The sequence below is a fragment of the Cricetulus griseus genome, chromosome 6, assembly GCF_003668045.3.
Source record: "Cricetulus griseus strain 17A/GY chromosome 6, alternate assembly CriGri-PICRH-1.0, whole genome shotgun sequence".
In the NCBI taxonomy this organism is placed as follows: Eukaryota; Metazoa; Chordata; class Mammalia; order Rodentia; family Cricetidae; genus Cricetulus; species Cricetulus griseus.
The window spans coordinates 22,745,182-22,765,088 of NC_048599.1; the positions used below are offsets into that span (position 1 = coordinate 22,745,182).

A 19,907-nucleotide genomic window follows, 5' to 3' on the forward strand; every position below is an offset into this window, starting at 1 on the left:
TATGTCTCTGGCTTTTTTATCTGTCTCTGCTGTCTGTCTAAATGGCTGTTTGGTTCAGGTGGACTTGGCTTCGGTTTTATCCCCTTCTGTCTGGTGCAAATAATCCAACACCTGTAGGTATTTTCCTTCTTTTACAATAGAGTAGTCCAAACCAAGACTCAAACAACCACTTCCAGGTGGAATTCAGCACGGCTGCAGAGATCCTGCTGGTCCCTTATACAATCATCCCCAATGCAGTGGTAGATCACCCCGTTTATAAAGCTCCATCGTATAAGGTGCTCTCTCCCCACACCCATGCTTCCGGGCTACTTACTGCCATCAATGCAAACCACAGCAAAAGGAAAAACAATTTAGCAAAAACCTAAACATTCAACTGGAGTCGGTTCTGTGATGTCTGCTGGGTCTTTTCCTTTGTCCTTTGAGTAGGTTGGAATGTGCACACCTGGCTTGACCAAAAGAGGCACAGCTTAGGGGCAGCTTGGACCTAGCTCAAGTCTGAACTTGGCAGGTTTCCTGAGCCTGCCTAGGAAAGCAGGCTGGAGTGCAGGTGTCCCAGGGCTCTCTGGAGAAGCAGCAGCAACACCATGCCTGGCTCTGGTGCGTTGGTCTCCTCAGAGAGGAAGTTTGAAGGAATGTAGTCAGCAGAGTACAAGCCCCCATAACAGTGCAGTGACACCAGCTGCTGTCTTTCTGCTGAGGACCTCTGGACAGAGATGATCCAGATGCTTGGCAGTGATCCGTAGATAACCCTCTGTGTGAAGGAGAAGTGAACCAGGAACCTGGGACAGCTGGCCTGAGCCTCAAGCAGCCTGGTAGCAGGTGCCTACTTGGCATTTTCCGAGACCAGAGGGAGGGAAGTGTGTAGTAACGGGGGTGCTGGATTCTGCTGCTTCTGAAGCTCCATCTCAGCAGCTCTCTGCAGCGCCACCTCCACCAGCAACTGGAAGCTACTGAAGTCTTCCTTGTCCTGCTCTGGGGGTGTGGGTGGCGGTGTATTGAAGAGTCCACCTGTGGGGCTTCCAGCCTCAGCCCTAGTCAGCAGAGTGAGTGTGCTTCCAGGGGTCACCAGGGCCTTAGGGGATTCCAGCTCCACCTGCGGGAAGGGGACTACTGGCTTTTCACCTTGGCTCGAGTGGAGCGGCATGGAGCACACAGACAAAGAGAGCACGTTGGTGGGGGCCGGAACAGACACAGCCAGCAGGGAGGGGCTGCTGCCTCTGGGGAGAGCCACATCGGAAGCCTTACCCCCACGACGGGAGATGGTGAACTGATTGGGGTCTTTGCCATCCTTCCGAAGCATGTCAGGGAGAAGGCGACGCCGGGCGTTGATGAACCAGTTACATATCTAAAACAAGTGTTAAGAGACTATCAGTTAAGTCCATCCAAAACAACTATGTTGTTCTATTACCAATAGACTCAGGAGTTAGGTATTTGGGATATTGGGGTAAAATGCTGGTAGATCAAAGAAACAGTGGAAGAGTGACCAGCTGACCTCTCCACACTTCCCAGACCAAAAAGGGGCTCAACAAAAAGCCTGAGAATCTCCCAAGTCCCTCCCTATTTCCTCCAGTGCTGCTCTATCAATATCTGAGGTTCTCTGTATTCTCTATCAATTCTTGTCAGTGAGTTGCTGGCTCCGCCCCGATTCAAGGTTAACTATTATCAACACAGTCTTGAGGTGTTACAGTGTGATCAAATATCCTGCCACAAAGCTACACAGTGCTCACTGTTCCAGAGGCCAAGACACACAACAGCAGCAAACAAGCAGACAAGATGCTGGCCAGCGGAAGGGAGAGAGACAATGGTGTTGAACGGAGCTAATGGTGGTGCGGACTTGAGGAAATAGCTTTTCAGTTGAAATCTAGAAAACAGATGGGTGTGGTAGGGAACACCTTTAATCTCAGGGTTTAAGAGGCAGAGGCATCTCCATGAGTTCAAGGCCAGCCTGTTCTACATAAAAGTCAAAGCTAAATAGACCCCATTTCAAAATAAGAAATCTAAAAGAAGAACAGTTGAAACAGGAGATGGGTAGGAGTAGTAGTGGCAGCAGAGCACCCATGAAAAGTCAAAAGCAGGCATGTGTGGCTGGGTTCAGTGTGGTTTCTAGAAGTCACCTCTTATGGTAAGGATTTAGTTTTCCTATGGACAAAGGGAGTCATAGGAGTTATTGGTATGTATGTATGTATGTATTGAGGAGGAGTCTCACTATGTAGCTCTGTTCTGGAACTCACTCTGTAGATGAGGCTAGCCTCGAACTCAAGAGTCCTATCTGATGGGATTAAAGTTGTGCACCACCACCATCCCGACTGAGTTGTTTTGTGTGTGTGTGTGTGTGTGTGTGTGTGTGTGTGTGTGTGTGTACACTTGCGTGCATACATGCATGAGCATATGAAAGTATGCCTGTAGAGATTAGAGGATAATTGGTGGGAGTTGGTTCTTTTCATCTTGTGGATCCTAAAGATAGAACTTCAGGCCGACAGGCTTTGTGGGTCCTAGCATTGACAGGCTTTGTAGCACCTTTGCCCGCCAGACCATCTTATTGACCCCTCAAGTGGCCCCCCCCCTTTTTTTTCCAAGACAGGTTTTCTCTGTGTAGCTTTGGAGGCTTTTCTGGAACTCGCTCTGTAGGCCAGGCTAGCTTCGAACTCACAGAAATCCACCTGCCTCTGCCTCCCGGAGCACTGGGATTAAAAGTGTATGCCATCAATGCCCAGCTAACCATCAAGTAATCTTATTAGCCCCACTGGAGGGTTTTAAGCAAAGAAATGACCTATTATTGTAGAGAACAGGCTGGAAACAGAGATGGGATGGTGGTTCAGATTACATTAAGGGAGGTGACAGAAAAAAAATGATCTGTTTAGGAAACTAGCTTCCAGACTAGGTGTAGGTGAGTCTAGCAAGAATGATGCTAAGAGTAACTCATTCCTAGGCCTGTAGAGCAGCTGTAGGCTAGACAGACACAGGGATGCCAAAGGGGCTATCAGGGGGAGGAAAGACTAGTGTTTCTAGGATCATGAGGATCCTAAGGAATGTAGTTCTTCACAGTATGGCGAGACATGCTGCAAAGCTCAAGGGGCCTGTAGGCTGGGGAAAAGATCTAATGTCCCCCATGTGCCCATATATTTATTTTTGTAGTGCTGGAATAGCACCCTCAGTCTTGTTCATGTTAGGCAAGTGATGTATCATCACTGAGCTGATACCCAGCCTAAAACTCTTGGTTTTTTGTTTGTTTTGTTTTTTGCCTAAGACTCTTTAATACCCCCAACTTCAGCAGTGTGCCGGTGGCACATGCCTTTAATCCCAGCACTCAGGACAGGCTGAGTTGAAGGGCCAACATGGTTTACAGAAGTTCCAGGACAACCAGGGATACCAGAGAAACCTTACCTGGAAAAGCAAAAAAACAAAACAAAAAAACAAAACAAAACCCAACCACCCTCCAGCTTCACAGTTCTCTTTCTGACTCTTCCCAGGTGTAATATTCTGTAAAGTGCAATGGCTGGTGATTCCAGCTGGAAAGAGGTTGGTTGTCTCCGACGGCCACCAGTCGGAGTCCATATTCCCCAGCCAGGCACTAATACCCTCCTGGCTCATCTATCTTTTCAGCCCCAAACCATTCCTTCCTCTCTTCTGCTGTCAGTGTATCGTTGTGGAATATTATCTTAGGGTGTGTTGCTTTTGTTTATGCTGCATTTGTTTAACTCTATGAAGCTGAGATTCTTTGCCTGTCTAAAACACCCGATGGTCTAATAAAGAGCTGAACCGCCAAGAGCGAGGGAGGAGAAAGGATAGGTGGAGCTGGCAGGCAGAGAGAATAAATAGGAGAAATCTGGGAAGAGGAGGAGGAAGATAAAGGGAGATGACACTAAGGGCCAGCCACCCAGCCAGCCACAGAGTAAGAGTGAAAGTAAGATTACAGAAGTAAAAAAAGGAAAAAGCCCAGAGGCAAAAGATAGATGGGATAATTTAAGAAAAGCTGGCTAGAAACAAGCCAAGCTAAGGCAGGTCATTTATAAGTAATAAGGCTATGTGTGTGTGTGTGTGTGTGTGTGTGTGTGTGTGTGTGTGTGTGTGCGCGCGCGAGCGAGAGGAGAGAGAGAGAGAGAGGGGGGGGGAGAGAGGGAGGGAGGAAAGGGAGGGAGGGAGGGGAGAGAGAGAGAGAGAGAGAGAGAGAGAGAGAGAGAGAGAGAGAGAGAGAGAGAATTTATTTGGGAGCTGGGTGGCGGGCCCCCAGAAGAGTAAAGATTAAAATAACAACAGCATGTGAAACAGCTTTTCGGCCTTGCTCATGTAAAACATAACAACAAAACATACAAGCAAACCTTTAGTCCCAGCCCTCTGGAGACAAAAGTATCGGATCTGAGTTCCAGGACAGCCAGGACTACACAGATAAGATGTCAAAAAACCAAACTAAACCGAAATTCCACAGAATTCTATGCCTTCTACACAGCACATCCCCTTTTTCTGATACGTTTTCTTGCCTAATGGTGGATAAAGGTGCAGGCTTCTTTGTGTGTCTGCCGTGCAGATTTCTCCAACGGCAGTCCCTTACCCAGCACAGCACATTGGATTTTCTTCTAGCCATGAAATGCGTTGGGCGGTCTCCAGTTTCCTCGGTGAACAGACTTAAAGCTCAGCCAGGCAGGAGCCAGGATAAAAGAGTCACTTCTCTCTACAGCTGTCTCAAGACCCAGAGCCCAGCTTGCTGTAGTCCCTAGAACAGGTGAGTTAGAGCTAGCCACCTTTCCCTTTCTTTCAGGGCATCTTCTTCATATTCCTTGTTTGCCGACTATGTATCAGGCCAGTCCTTGGTGCACATTGGAGCCGCCTTCTATCACTTATGTCCCCTGCCCTGAGGTGCTAACATCCATCTGATTGTGCAATGGTAGTAAACAGATAGGTGAATGACCACCAGTACATGTCCAGAAACAGGAAGGAATAGTATATAAACCTAAGATCCCTCTCTACTTCCTGTTGGCCATGAAACAGCTCCCCCACTGTCTAGCACACTGCTGCTATGCCACTGCTTCAGAACTAGCCCAGAAACAAAGAGCAGGCCATCATGGACCAGGCCTCTGTAACTGTGAGCAATAAAAACAAACCCTTCCTTCATTAAAGATAAATATCAAACATCAGAGATAGGGATAACAGATCTGTGTGAAAGTGTAATTAAGGGCCAGGGCCAATTACATACAGCAGCACCAAGAAAACAGCAAAAGCTAAAGGGTCATTGAGCCAATGAAGCTACTAGCTGTGATGGTACATACCTGCAGTTCCAACACTGGGAGGCTGAGGCAGGAAGTTTGTTTCAAGTTTGAAGTCCACCTGGGCTACTTAAGACCCTGCCTCAAACAAAAGGACAGATTGTGAATGTGTGTTATTTGTGCAGTCCTAGTTACCCAGGAGCCTAGGCAGAGTAAGCACCACAGTAAAACCCTGCATCCAAGAACAACAAAAAATGGACAAGGAAGAGGGTATGGTGGATGCCGAGCTCTTGGTGGCGGCTGATGATCTCACGAGCTGGGAACATGGTGTCGTTTCACTAACGTTTCACATGCTAGGTCCTGCTGCCCTGTTGGTTCATCAGCAGATACTCTTACTAAGTACTAAGCAGTAACTCTGTACTAAGTACCAGTTGCCATGGGAAAAGAATGGTCAGGAGTCTTCATTTCCTGAGAAGGCTGCAGCAATGCTTCAAACTTCCCTAATGTCTGCCTAGGAGATCAGAGACCCAGGCTCTTGTACCTGTATCTATCCCTGACTGTTACCAGGCTTCTTTCTTGGTAGTCTCTTGAGCAAGTCTCCTTGGGTCGTCTTCCCATGGGATCACTGCCATGTCTAGCTAAAGAGACAAATACCCATGATGGAGACTGATTCGCAGTAGGTGCAGCTTCAGTTATGCCTTCCTACAGAAGCACCCTGGCAGGCTGACAGAGGCACCTGTGGCTCTCCTTTCCCTCTATGCTCCAGCTTCAAGAGGGCCTGCCCCTGAAGAATTTTACCCCTCTTCACCTCAATGGTTTCCCCAGTGTAACCACGTGCACACACATAGACACCAGCAGGCACTGGCAGACAGTTGCTGGAATTCCGACTGAGTCCTTTAGAAAAGGAAGGCTGATCTGCTGACAGGTGAGAAGGAGGAAGGAAACAGCTTAAAGCACCTTTGACATCAGTTTCTGGTCAGCACTTCATGGACGTTCTGCTAAATGTGCACACAAGCCTGAGAGGTAGTAGCCACTGTTCCCAAAGTCATAGAGGGGGAGTACAGAGATGAAGGGGTGTGCCCAGTCATACTGCCTTGGAGTGCACAGCTGGATTTACCTGATCTCTTGGCTATCAGTCTCACTCTTTGCTAGCCTGGCATAGGGACAGTTAAGTAATGCTCACAACCTCAACTCCAGATGGACCCACTCAATTAACCTCCACCAGTCTACGTATGACATGGGATTGTGACTACCTCCACGGCTGAAGTGGTGGCCACCACTAGGAGTCCAGTAACATTCCCTTGGGTCTCAGGTTGGACCTGCCAGGGAGTAAGCAGCAGGGAGTAAGCTTAAAACCCTTTCTCTGGCTGGGTGGTGGTGGCGCATGCTTTTAGTCCCAGCACTAGGGAGGCAGAGGCAGAAGGATCTCTCTGTGAGTTCGAGACCAGCATGGTCTACAAGAGCTAGTTCCGTGACAGTCTCCAAAGCTCAGAAAAACCCTGTCTCAAAAAACCAAACAACAAAGACCCTTTCTCCCACCAAGGGCAGCACCTGTCCACACACTCCCTCCCTCCCTCAGCCATCTATAACAGGAGCCATGCACCTCTACTTCCCCAACGATGTGAGGTGGTGGGAATGGGGCGCAGGGATTGTTTTAGTGACTTGTCTAGCAAAGTTGGGAAGATGTAGCTGTGCAGAAAGCAGGAAGGCTTTCTGGGTACCAATGGCAGCTGTGTGGGCACATAGCCCCAGGACACCTGCCTACGTCACAGATGGTGTGGTTATTGCTTTGTCTTGTCCCACTCATAGCAGGACCTTGTGATTGTTAGCCAAGTGCTGTACCAGCTGAACTACATGCTCAACCCTTTATCATAGATTTCTGCCACCATCCCCACCCCAGTACTGGGACTGAACTCAGAACCTAGGGCTTCATGCAGACTAGGAAAGTGCCTCATCACTGAGCTACACACCTACTCCTTGGTGGGACTTAAAAAAATCTGCTAAAATAGCTATTTTTTGTCTGCTTTATGGACTTGGGGCAGGTAGAATGAGGTGGAGTAGTCTCTCTCTCTCTCTCTCTCTCTCTCTCTCTCTCTCTCTCTCTCTCTCTCTCTCTCTCCTTCTCCCTGCCTACCCCCCCCCATCTCATGTCTCATTATGTAGCCCTGGCTGACCTTGTAAGAAAGGGAGGGCTACCTGCTCCTGACTCCTGAGTGCTGGGATTAAAGGTATTCATCGCCATGCTAGGTGCATTTGGTGTGTTGTTTTTTTAGAGTCTCTCTAGCTCAGGCTGATCTGAACTGGTGGCAGCCCTCTGGGAGGTCAGAGATGTGGCCCACCACTCCATCTGGCAATACATATTTCAAACAAGGGCTCTGGAGAGCTGTTATCTAGACTCAGGAGCAGTGGTTTGTCCCCTTGTGTAACCTGTTCTTGTGAATGTCAACAGTCCTTTTACTCAAATAAAAAAATGTCACATAGAAGCTCAAAAATACACAGGAGGGCCTTGGGGGGACAGCTGCCTGTGGAAGCCCCAGCTTAGAGAAGACAGGACATAAATACAGTGACTGCCTGCACTATGTGGACAGGCCACCCATCCCACCTGGCCTTCACAGGCTCCTCTTACCCCAGGGCCTTAGCAGGGGGCCTGCTAGGCAGTGGGTGGGCTCAGGAAAGGCTATGAAGAGAGGGCCTTGAAGAGAAGCCTGTCTGGTTGCCTATAGCACACAGAGCCCTCCCCATGCAGCCCAGGTGTTATGAAGCTAAGGGACTCACTCAGAACCCTCCAGGCAGTCCAGTAAACAGGAAACCAGATGAGTCCAACCAATAACCTGAGCTTTGACAGTCACAAGGACCAGTGAAAATCCTCCACAAGAGATCTTCTTTTAGACTTTTAGTCTCCCAATTGCCTTGCTCCGGGCAAAAAACAGCAAGCCATTTACTTACATGACTCATTGACTTGCTAATGCATGTCTCCAGGGCAAGTTAAAAGAGACAATCAAAAGAGATGCCCCAGGGAGAAGAAACCAGCTTGGCATGAAGTAGATACCTGTTGAGGCCAGTAGTGAGTTCATTTGAATAATCTTCCTTTGGGTCAGGGAGTGTGGTTCAGTGGCAGAGCTTGGAAACCTCCTTAAGAGCAAAGGACATTTTGAAAGTAAATACAAGGATGTGTGACTGGGGAGCTATGGCATTTTCTACTTGAATATCTCCACACCATTTCATTATCCACAGTGGCAGTTACTGAGCCCTTTCCTGACAGATACTGATCAAAAACACCCCGAGTGGAGCCATAACAACAAACAAAACTAAGGGCTCAGTGCCCCACTCCCTTGGGACTCTGCCATCTAAATGTCCTAATGCTGGGCCAGTACAGGTGCCCAGGTTCTGTGGAAGCACCCGACTCCTTTGGAGGCTGGGGTTCCCTGCTCAGAGTAAGTTATGTGGTAATTCCAGTACATAGCAGGAATGTGGGTCAGAGATGAAACCTACGGCTAAACAGGCCATAGGAGTTGGCCTGGCAGGAGCCAGCCAAGGCTTTAATCTTGGAGTGACAGTGATGACAAGGAAAAGCATGGGATCAAGAAGTTGCATTCCTGTCAGGCATGGTGACACATGCCTTTGATTCTCTGTGAGTTCAAGGCCAGCCTGGTCTACATGGAGTGTCCCAGGGCAGGCAGGGCTATACAGAGAAACCCTGTCTTGAAAAACCAAAAAGCAAACAAAAAACAAAACACTCAATAAACAAACAAACAAAAACAACGAACAAAAAAGGAGTTGTATTTCAAGCCGTGCTAGTGCATACCTTCAGGCCCAGCACCAGGAGGCAGAAGCGGCTAGATCTCTTATGAGACAAAGCCAGGCAAAGCTACATAGCAAGACCTTGCCTCAAAAACCCAAACCAAACCTTATTTTCTATTATAAGTAAGGGAAACGTATAAAGGGATTTGAGCTCTCAGGAGACTCCGAGAAAGGGCAGGGCCAAGAGCTGTCACAGGTACTGAGTCTTGAGAGAGGGGCACTGCTGAGGCTGATGTGGAATTGAGCACAGGCATCCTTTAGGGACTGCTTGATGGTCTCCACTGGTCCCTAACTCTCAGTATAGTCCAAACAGGTGGCCATCACTGGGATCCAGTGGCTGATCCCTGCCCTATACTTAGATGCTGTAAGTGGAGCTCCGGTCTTAGGGAACCCACTAATCTCTACAAGGATGTTTTGATTTTTTTCCACTCTGATCACAAGTAGGTCCATCATGTCCAACTACACAGCAAGAGCAGGTGGCAAAATACACTGGCCCCTTTAGTGAAGTCAGGTGAAGTTTCATGCTTTTATATTTATCTGCTCTGAAAAACTGGTTTTATAGCTGTATATAAGAGCAAAATTAGACATTTTATCTGTTTTATGCTTGTACACACTTATGACATGGTAATAAAAGTGACTGAAGTTAACATCTTGAGGGGAGGCAGGGCCACAAGAACTCTTACGCAGTGCTGGGGAACCCAGCTCCTTTGGTGAGCTAGGCCTTATCACTCAGCCCCCACTTTTTTCTCCAATTTTTAAACAAGGGGTCAGGATATTCCTGAGGTTTGAGAACTGGTGTCCCTGGTAAGAAGCAATTACAACAGACCATGACAAGTGGTTTGACATATGTGTGAGGTGCCCATGGGGATGTGCAGCCATGACTGTGCCCGGATGCTCATGACCAAGCGCCAGTCCCAGGAAGAACTAGAGAGGAAGCTGGGGTGCTCTGAGGACAGTGAGGTGCCTAGGTGTGACATGGTCAGATGTGTAACTCTGTGACTGAAGGCAAAGGCTGTCTAGGCAGTTCTGGTCTCAAGTTCTAGACCTTTTATTTTTGCCAGTGTGACTCTAGAGCATGTATGCTCAAAGCTACCTTCCGGGGGTCCTGATGGAGGCCCCAGGCTCTGCATTACCCTGTGTCTCCGCTGTGTTTGTCCCAGTAGTCATCAATCTGTACCTCGCTGCCCCTCCCCCCAGACTAGAGGCTCCTTAATGTATCCTGGAAGTAAGAGCTGGGCCCAATGGAGGGCACCCAGGAAGTAAATATGAAATGCTCCACACTGCCAGGCGCCCTGGCTATGAACCCCTGGAGGATTAAGAACGAGAGCAGAAGACAAGCACCCAAATGGTGCTAGAAATCTTGACAATTCTCCAAGCTTCTTCCTATTGTCAGCCGAGGAAATGGGACTCAGCACAACAGCAGCCTGGCCAAGGACCAGAGTCCTCTTGTGAAGGGGGTGGGATGCTAACCAGTTCTTGAGGAGTCTAAACTCTGGAGCCAGGCAGTAGTGGCACATGCCTTTAATCCCAGCACTTGGGAGGCAGAGGCAGGTGGATCTCTGTGAGTTCAAGACCAGCCTGGTCTACAAGGGTCAGTTCCAGGACATCCTCCAAAGCCACAGAGAAAACAAACAAAAAAACCAAACCAAACCAACAAAAAGAGTCTAGACTCTGTCTCAGGACAAGACTTAGGCTAACCACTGCCTAGAGTACAGAGCTAGGTCACAGGAATTTTACAGACTGACTACTTACTATGCCTTTCCATGGAAGGAGGAACGAGAGGTGGGAAGCTCGGGAAGTGGCGAGTTCAGAGAGGAGTGATGGAAGGGGAGACAGCGTGTGGGTTGGAGATGAAATGACAGAGGAGACAAGCGGAATGAAGGAATGAAAGGAAGTGTGAAGCCAGCTCGAGAGGGACGAGTCCCTGGTGCTAGGGTGAGGGTCTCTTGCATGGTCTCCTACAGGGAGGTAAGAGCCAAACTAGATCCTGAGCACTGGCGGTTCAGCATTAAGGAAACAGAGCAAAGCCTTCTGCGGGTCAACAGGACAACTGAAAAGAGACACTACTTTGAGTATGAACATCTCTAGTGTGTCCCTGTATGTCGTTTACAAAGGTTCTTTTATACCCAGTTCAAAATCTGTTCCACCCAAGAGTTCCACTGGGCACTGGTTCTCCTCCTCCTCCTCCTCCTCCTCCTCCTCCTCCTCCTCCTCCTCCTCCTCCTCCTCCTCCTCCTCCTTCTAAGTCCTGGGGTCCCAGGTGTGGACTATTATGTCAACCTCTTTAACATCAAGGGGAAAAACTATTTTGGGTATATGTGAGCCTGAAGAGGCAAGAAGTCCTTGGATTGATCTGCTGGGGCTGGGTTACAGAAGGCCCTGCTCTGTCTGATACGGTGCAGAGAGCCAAACCTTGATCCACAGAAGAGCAGGAAGTGCTCTTAACCCTGGGTCATCTCCTCAGTCCCTTCAATTCATTCTTTAACCACTGTAGAACCCAGCCGTCCTACAATCAAATCCTGTTCAAACAATGTGGCAGGCTGCACAGAATCTCAGCTACTCGGTGCTTTCTCACCTTCAAGGTCAACAATGACACCAGTGACAATTCCTTATCCCTTCAAAAGCTCCAAAACCGCAAGTCCAGCTGCAGTGACCCCACTTTACTGTCTTCCCTTGGGGCCAGGAATAGGTGTTCTCTCTTACCCCAGCAGGGGATCAGGGACAGAGCTGGAGACAGACTGGTGCTGGGTCCCATCTTACCTGTAGTACTGAGAGGTTGGTCTGCCCTGAGAGACTTAGCTTCTCCTGCTCTGAGGGGTAGGCGTTGTAGCGGTGCAGATACAGCCAGTCCCGGAGGATCTTCACCGACTCCTTGGGCAGGTTCCCCCTGCGCTTCCTCTTGCCAGCCAGTGACAGAAGGCCTTCATCCTCACCTAGATCGCTGTCCGACATGGTGCCTGGGGGCTAGGCTGGACCTCTAGGAAGCCTGGGGCAAGTGACAAAGGGGGTAGGGAAAACATTACCACTTCATGCCTGTCCCCTTTTCCTTCTTCTCCTAATGAGTCCACCATCACAAAAAGAAGTCATAGTTTGAAATCTTGTAAAGTACCATAGCTTGAGCAAGTAGAAGGATAAATCCTAATACCACCAATTCATGGAACAGAGAAGGGACTACTCAAACATGAGTGGCACCTCTTTTTTAAAAAAACAGAACAGGACTAGAAAGAACTACAGCTTCCTACTGTAGTTCTACTGAGACAGGGTCTCACTACATAGCCCAGACAGGTCTTAAGTCACAATCCTCCTGCCTCTGCCTCCTCAGTGTCAATGCCCAGCTTGAATTCTGTTTTCCAGCTATTACCTCTTATGAAAGCTCCTATAAAGGAAAAACTTACCATTTTTATACATGAGGAACAGACTAACAAAGCTGCCTAAGGCACCCGGGAGTTACTTACTACATGACCCAGAATTTGAACTGCACACATGGGTCCATGCAGATGCTGTGCACAAATGCTCACAGCAGCCAAAAGCTGGAAACCATCAAGAGATCTTCAACAGGTGGCTGGACAAATGAGTTATTTGGCCATAAAAAGGAGTACAGTGGGGCTGGAGAAATAGCTCAGCAGTTAAGAGCACTGGCTACTCTGGTTCAGGACGAGTGGTTCAGCTCCCACATGGTGTAAGGATTCAGGCAATATGCTGGCCTGCCACTGTCACCTGGCATAATGCACTTAGGCAGTACTCTGGTCAGCCCAGGGTTCCATGGTTGCACAGTGTGTACACAGGTTCAAAGGACCCCTTTAAAAGAAAGACCCCACCCACTTATGTTCTTTCCACTCTCTCTTTATTGCTTTCCCCAGGTTCCCCTGGGGTAGACAGGACTTATCCTGTCTCCTTCCTCTGTTCTGTCCTCTATATCTCTTTACCCTTTTTCTCTTTCCTTCCCCCCTTTCCCTTTCTAATAAAACCTCTCACTTAAGCTGTCTGCCTGGCATGTTTGTGCCCTCCTCAGTCACCCTCACCTAACATGGAATTCACCAAGGTTCCCCTGAGATTTAGCATATAACACATGGTAGCTCACGACCATCTGTAACTCCAGTTCCAGAGGATTCAATGCCTTCTTGTGCCCCATGTGGTGTGTGTGTGTGTGTGTGTGTGTGTGTGTGTGTGTGTGTGACACACACATATATTTACAAACACTCATATGTATAAAACAAAATAAATAAAAGAGAGTACACTTTCTGATGCCTGCTACAACATGGATGGATCAGCAGTTAGAGGGGGACAGAAGGGCATTAGCTTGTTATTTATTTATTTTAGAATTTTATACACATAGAATATTCTTTGACCAAAGTACTATTATTTTCTTGTTCTTCTAAGATTTTATTTCTTTTATGTATGTAAATGTTCTGCCTAATGTATGTCTGGGCACCACAGATGCAGTGCCCATGGAGGCCAGAAGAGGGTGGAGCCTCTGGAATTGGAGTTAGAGATAGTTGAGTCTATGTCTACACTGGGAACTGCATCCAGGTTCTCTGCAAAACCAAGTGCTCTTAAACCATTGAGCCATTTCTCCAGCACCCACCCCCACCCCCGCCGCCTTATTTTAAAAGTGAATCTGGGGCTGGAGAGATGGCTCAGCAGTTAAGAACAATTGTTACTCAGTGTTGCATTTCCCACACCAACATGGTAGTTCCCAATCATCCATAAATCCAGTTCCAGGGGATCAGATGTCCTCTGCTGCCCTCTGAGGTGCACATACATCCATGCAGGCAAAACACTCATAACTTTTTTTAATTTAAACCTAAATTTTCTTTTTAGAGAGAAATTTCCATCTCTTAAGATCCATTATAAAGTAGTATTTAGTATCGGGTGCTTTTCCTGCCTGGGCCCAGAGTCAAATCTGGAAACTGTTCAATGAGGTCCTGCAGCCAGCCCCTGTGTAGTGGTGGAGTGAGTCATTCCTATGATGGTTCTTAGACCCTCTCCGTGGCTGGGCCTCTGACCTGGACCCAGACTTAATTTCAGAATCCAGATCAATGAGGTGTGGCTCCGGTCCCTGCTTTTACATCCACTGGGCTGTGTGGCCTCCTTTCTCTGAGTTTAACACCCTCCTCCCTCCCTGGTCAATGAAGGAAGGTTTCTGCCTAGATAACTCATATCAGCAGCTCCTCCACCAGACAAAGTTCCTGTTCACAAAAGCAAAAGAAATTTACATTTTAAAAACACAAGTTCTAGGCCAAGGCTGTGCCAGAATCTCCAGGCTCCTCCCTTCTCTGCCTTTTAACAGCTCCCCAGCAGGCCTAGCCAACAGACTCTGGCATCTCCCAGGTTTTGTTTCCTCGACTTGGGCCTGAGCCCAGACCTCTGGGCTGGCTAAGCCAGACTTTCGAGGGAAGGGTCTACCTTCAGCCAGGCCACCTGGAGGTGAAATGGGCGCTGCCACTATTCCTCAAAGGATCACAAGTGGGCTGCTTTCTGAGGGCAGACATTTTAGCCACCAGGGCAGCTGGGTTACCAGCTCGGGGATGCAGCCCTGGCAGTTGGTGAAAGTTTACTGAAGATCATCTTTACAAATTCCACTCTGGCTGCCAGCCAACAACCCAGTCTGCAGGGTTCCCAGTGTGGGGCCAGAGGAGGAACCCTCAGCGGGAACTGTTCCACCTCTGGACCCTGCACCCAGGCTTGCCTGCAGGTTTCCTACACCCGCATCCCAGTATTAACTCGATACACCCCCCCCATGAAAGTTTAACTGTGCTCAAATAACCGACCCGACCCACTGCTCACATCCCACAAGTTCGCCGAGTTTTACTAACGCACACAGTTTACACCCCATACCTAGCACCAACGACTACAACGACTCTTGAGACTAGGCCAACTCCTGCACCCGCCCACCCACGAACTCCAAGTGACCTGCCCACCCACGATCTCTCCGACCGAGGAGCACGCACGTCATCACACTGGCCATCCATCAGCTTTCACCCTAACTGGGTTACTGGCTGTACCCCTTGGTCACTGCGCCTCATGCAATCTCCTACACACTCCCACCACACCATCTGCCGCAGCCACTCCCACAGGAACTTTCTGACAACTCTCCCAGCTCCAGATACTCTCCCCCAGGCCGCACACAGGGGCTGGAGTTCTCAGCAGTTCACACAAAGCGCGCAACCTCCCCCACGGCCCAGACGCAGAGGAGCACATGGCTCATGGGGCGCCGACGAATCCGTCGGCGCTCAGAGCACCCTCATCCCCCACCCCGTCCCCTTCCCCCCGCCCCGAGTCACGAAGCGTGCAACAGCTCCCCTGCCGGCCCGCCACCTGGTGGGGGGGGGGAGAAACTCTGCAAGAAAGAAAACTCACGTGTCCATTCTGGGGCAGGAAAAAGTTTGGTTCCCAGCCCCTTCCCCGGTACTCCGCGCAGGCTGACTCTTGGGGCGCGGGGCCGCCGGAACGTGCGCGCTCGGCTTTGTGCTCCGAACTCGGCCCGGAGGGGGAGGGGAAGGGAGGGGGCTGGGCTCCAACCTCCGCGCCGCCCCCCCACCCCAGCTCTGCGCCCAGACTCCATGTTGGTCGCCCCCCCCTGCACCGGGGACGCGCACAGCCCCCGCAGGAGGCTCGGCGGCTCCTAGCCTGGCCCCGGGGTCCCGGCGCGCACAAACTTTCTCCGCGCCGCCAGCCCCACGCGCCCCACAGCCTTGGCCCGCCCGGGAGTGACAGATGCCTCGGAGACAGACTTTCCTTTGTTCCAAAGGAAAGGGGAACTCGCGCGGGCTCCCCAGCCCTCCCCGTCGGGGCCCGCCCGCGGCCCCCACCTCCAGCTGTCACTCGGCGGCCCCGGACCCGCTCGGCCGCCGTGGGCGGGGGGGGGGCTGCCGGCGGTTAGCAACGTGCACTTTTGAAAGCAAACAAACCCGCTCCCCGCGCGCTCGCCCCGCTGCGGGGCACCGGCCGCTCTCTCCAGCAGCCTGGGATCTTTGGGAGCCGCCCCCCCCAAAAGGATGCCGAGCGAGCCCCCCCCCGAGACATCCCGCGCCAGAGTCCAGCGGCCGGGACTCACACACACCCCCCGGGCTCACACACCCACTGTCGCACGCGCCGGGACGACGCCCCCTCCCCCGCCCCGCCGCCCCAAGAAACTTTCCAAGTTGTCCGCGCGCTCCAACCCGCGTCCCCAGCCCTCCGGCCGCCCCGCACTCACCTTCCCCGGCGGCTTTCCGGCCCACGCGGCCTCGGTGGGGTGCGGGACGGCCCGGCCGGGGCGGGGGGCGCCGGGGGAGCGCGCCTCGTACCTGCCGGGTCTGACACCCGCCTGACAGCTCGCGGCTGGAAAGCACCTCGCGACCTGACGTCAGATCCCCTCTCCTCCCATCGCGCCCGCCGCCCCCTCCCCCACCGCCCCGAGGCAGAAACAAACTTTGCGCCGAGCGTGGCCAGCTACGCCCACCCCCCGGGGGCGGGCCCGCGGAGCCGGGGGGCTTCGCCCCGCCCACGCGCCGGAGGGGGCGGGCCCGCGGCCCCTCCTTTCTGCGCCCACCCACCTTAGGAATGCCACATGGCCCGGGCCGGGGGCGGAGCGGTGGGACCGGGACTCCCGGAGTCAGCTCGGGGGCAGGAAGTGGCCCTCTCCTCCTTTCGAAGAGCGTTTCCGGAGCGCCTACTGTGTGCGCCTCGCTGGGGGCTGGGCGCTCCCGGGGCACCAAGCGTGCCAGTCCCAGGACCTTCGTAAGTTCGTTCCCTCCTTCGGGTGCCCGCCGGCGTGGGGATGGGGAAACCGAGGCTTAGTAGCTACCGAGACTTAACTCGCAGCTGCTAAGGGACCTGTGATCTTGTCAGTCCCGAGGGTCGCCTACGGGTGAGTATAGGAGCGCGGCTGAGGCAGGCTGCGAGCGCCGCTTTGGAGGTGTGCGCACTTCTTTGGTCCACATGGCCCACAAGGGTCTCATGATAGTGCCCGAGCCTTTCTCTTGGTGGGTAGCCTTAGATGGAGACGGAGGAGGGTGAGCCTGCGCTCTTCCAGCGGTCCAGGCTGGTGTTGTGTATTCTTTTCCTCAGGTTTTCCTTGCCTCCAATATTGGAACAGTATTTAGTGTTTTTCTTGTTTTTAATGCTGTTATTGTTTTATTATTTTACCATTGAGCTGGGGTCTCAGGCTGTACTCGGACTTAGGCTGCTTCTTCAGCTACCTAAGCGACAGAGACTACAGTTGTCATTGCTATATCAAGCTCAGCACTTTTTTTTTCCCTTTGAGTTTAGTCACAAAAAACTTTGAGAGCAAAAGTTAAGTTTTCCTCTCAGAAAGCCCTAAGCTAATCAGAATACTGATCAAATGACTTAAAAAAAAACAACAACTTTTTCTTGTTGTTCTGATGTACTTGAGATTTTATTTATTATGTATATAGAGTTTTGGCTGCATGTATGCCAGAAGAAGAGGGCACCAGATCTCATTATAGATGGTTGTGAGCCACCATGTGGTTGCGGGTAAATTGAACTCAGTACCTTTGGAAGAGCAGACAGTGCTCTTAACTACTGAGCCATCTCTCCAGCCCCCTCAAATGACTTTTTTTTTTTTAATGTATTAGCTTTTATTTTATATGCATTGGTGCTTTGCCATGGGTGTCAGGCCCTCTGGAACTGGAATTACAGACAGTTGTAATGAGTTGCCATGTGGGTGCTGGGAATTGAACCCAGGTCCTCTGAAAGAGCAGTCAGTGCTCTTAACTACTGAGCCATCTCTCCAGCCCCCTCAAATGACTCTACGGTGTACCTGGGCTTCATGGAAGCCAGACTTGCCCGAAAATGCTTTAAACCAAATGGCCATGTTGCTTTCCATCTAAAATATCATTAACATTACCCAGACCCTGCTTTTTACTGAGTGGGAAACCAAGACCCAGAAGTGGTTACAGCAGTTTCTTACCAAGTAGTATTCCACCCATAGATCTTGGGAGTCTTGGGCAAGAAAGGTAAAGCCAACAGGGCCTTGGCCACTAGAGTAACAGTGTGCAAGAGGCACACTAGGGAAAATGGAGGGGCAGCCTGGAGATTTGACCAGGTTCTTGGCTGCTGAGCTAGATCTCATGCTAGGTGTGTGTTGCAGGTAAAAGAGCCATATCTTCTCTTTGGAGCAGGAGCCACTGGCGGCCAGGCACAAGCCCACTGAACTCTCCAGAGATTTTATTCGTGGCAGCCTGCTAGGCCAGTGTTTCTCAGTCTGCTCAGTTGGGAGATGAAGGGAGCAACCTGTTCCTTCCCGTGGCTTGCAGGAGAGCCAAGTGAATACTGGTTGACAGCTCTGAAGTCTCCCTGGCCCTCGTGGAAGGGTACTGAGCTGGGGTGAGAGGCTGGTTCTCTGTCAGGATTTCATGTAAACTCCCGAGCTTAAATATACGTGAATTTGACTGTTACCAGGTCAGTCTTTTCTGTAAATATGTGTGAGATGTGTGCATCGTTACACCAGACACTCCACTGGGTTAGTATTTTTAAAGTAGCTGTACTGTGAAACTAAAGCTTGCCTGAGATCATTCTTCACAGCGGTTTGTTCTGGAAAATTCAAACATCGGGTGCCCTTCCTGGGATCTGATGGTTACTGGCAACAACTGAAAAATACCATGGTGTAAATCGTTGTGCTCTAAGCTAGAAAGGGCTGCTGTGGACTTGTTTTCAGCTGTAGGTGTTGTGCCTAGAAGGGGCTTTGGCCAGACTTGATAATTCTGGCGAGAAAACCTTTTTCCAACTGGTGTTTTGGTTTGTGACAAAATCTTGCTGTTTCCAGGCTGGCCTCAAACTCCCAAGCTCAATGATATTCTGCTTCAGACTCACAAACAGCACTGTGTACATGAACTGCCATGTCTGATGGTAAGTTACAATTACTTTCTCTCTTATTATTATTATTATTGATGAAATGGGTAGCCTTGCTATGTTGTCCTGTCTAGTCTGGAATCCTTGGGTTTAAGTTCTTCACCTTCAGCTGCTTGGGTTCCAGAACTAGAAGTGGGCCCTGCCACACCTGGCTCTCTCATCTAGTTTGGTCACATGTACTCTTCAACAAATGTGAATTTGAACCCTAGCACCATGTGTATAGTGTGTGGATACAAACATATAATACTGTGGCAAGAAACCCTTTCCTTTTCTTACTTATTAAGAAACTGTACTGGTTGTGGTAGCATACATCTTTCATTGTAGCACTTGGAGGCTGAGGCAAGTGGATCTCTGTGAGTTGTAGGCCAGCCACAGCTACATAGTGAGACCTTGTCTCAAAGGAGGAAAGAAAAAATAAATAATGGACTGTATCTAGGGCTGGGGCTAAGTGGTAGGGCTCTTGCCTAGCATGAGTAAAGCCCTAGCTAGGTTCAATACCCAGTACTTCCATAAAACAAAAACAACAACCAAAAAAGAAGCCATCGACATGGAAGTTTCCTTGACAGTCTCTGAGGCCAGTGTGGTGAAGTATGTTAGTAATCCCAGCGCTCTAGATAGAGGTAAAGGCCCAAGAATCATGAGTTCAAGGTCAGCCTCAGCTATAGGGCCATGGTTCTCAACCTTACTGAGACCCTTCAATACAGTTCCTCATGTTGTGGTGACCCCCATCCATACTCATGGATACTTCATAATTGTAATTTTGCTATTTTTTTTTATTTAAAAATTTTTTTATTTACTTATTTTTATTGCATATACAGTGTTCTGTCTGCATATTTGCCTGCATGCCGGAAGAGGGCACCAGATCTCATTACAGATGGTTGTGAGCCACCATGTGGTTGCTGGGAATTGAACTCAGGACCCCTGGAAGAGCAGCCAGTGCTCTTAACCTCTGAGCCATCCCTCCAGCCCCAGTTTTGCTATTGTTATGAATCATAATATTGAAAGACCCCCCGAAGAGGTACTTTCATAGAAGGAGACCCGCACCCAGGA

At 50.1% G+C, this 19,907-nt stretch overlaps 2 protein-coding genes across 5 annotated transcripts in view; one reads left to right on the top strand and one right to left on the bottom strand.

The window, feature by feature from the left end:
• Tgif2 (TGFB induced factor homeobox 2) lies at window positions 1-16,653 on the bottom strand. Of its 4 annotated transcripts, none has more exons than XM_027421296.2 (3): window positions 16,541-16,653; window positions 11,763-11,988; window positions 1-1,345 (listed from the first exon to the last, which is right to left on the bottom strand). In XM_027421296.2, exons 2-3 carry the CDS (start codon window positions 11,952-11,954, stop codon window positions 824-826), a joined length of 714 nt encoding a protein of 237 aa, XP_027277097.1. In that variant the 5' UTR covers window positions 11,955-11,988; window positions 16,541-16,653; the 3' UTR covers window positions 1-823. The 4 variants fall into 4 exon arrangements, with proteins under 4 accessions (XP_027277097.1, XP_027277095.1, XP_027277098.1 ...); XM_027421294.2 differs by lacking the exon at window positions 16,541-16,653 and adding an exon at window positions 16,201-16,390; XM_027421297.2 differs by lacking the exon at window positions 16,541-16,653 and adding an exon at window positions 16,292-16,315.
• Window positions 16,001-19,907, top strand: part of LOC118239109 (translation initiation factor IF-2-like) — a 15,600-nt gene continuing 11,693 nt past the window's right edge. The window contains exons 1-3 of the mRNA XM_035447027.1: window positions 16,001-16,234; window positions 16,355-16,724; window positions 18,772-18,854. Coding sequence (XP_035302918.1) covers window positions 16,001-16,234; window positions 16,355-16,724; window positions 18,772-18,854 — 687 coding nt within the window. The remainder of the gene's footprint in view (window positions 16,235-16,354; window positions 16,725-18,771; window positions 18,855-19,907) is intronic.

Excerpts from the sequence above, each read along its gene's own strand:
- Tgif2 (XM_027421296.2), bottom strand. The coding sequence starts at position 11,954 with ATGTCGGACAGCGATCTAGGTGAGGATGAAGGCCTTCTGTCACTGGCT. Across the intron at positions 1,346-11,762 it reads CCAACCTCTCAGTACTACAG|ATATGTAACTGGTTCATCAA; the intron begins GTAAGATGGGAC and ends CACTTGTTTTAG.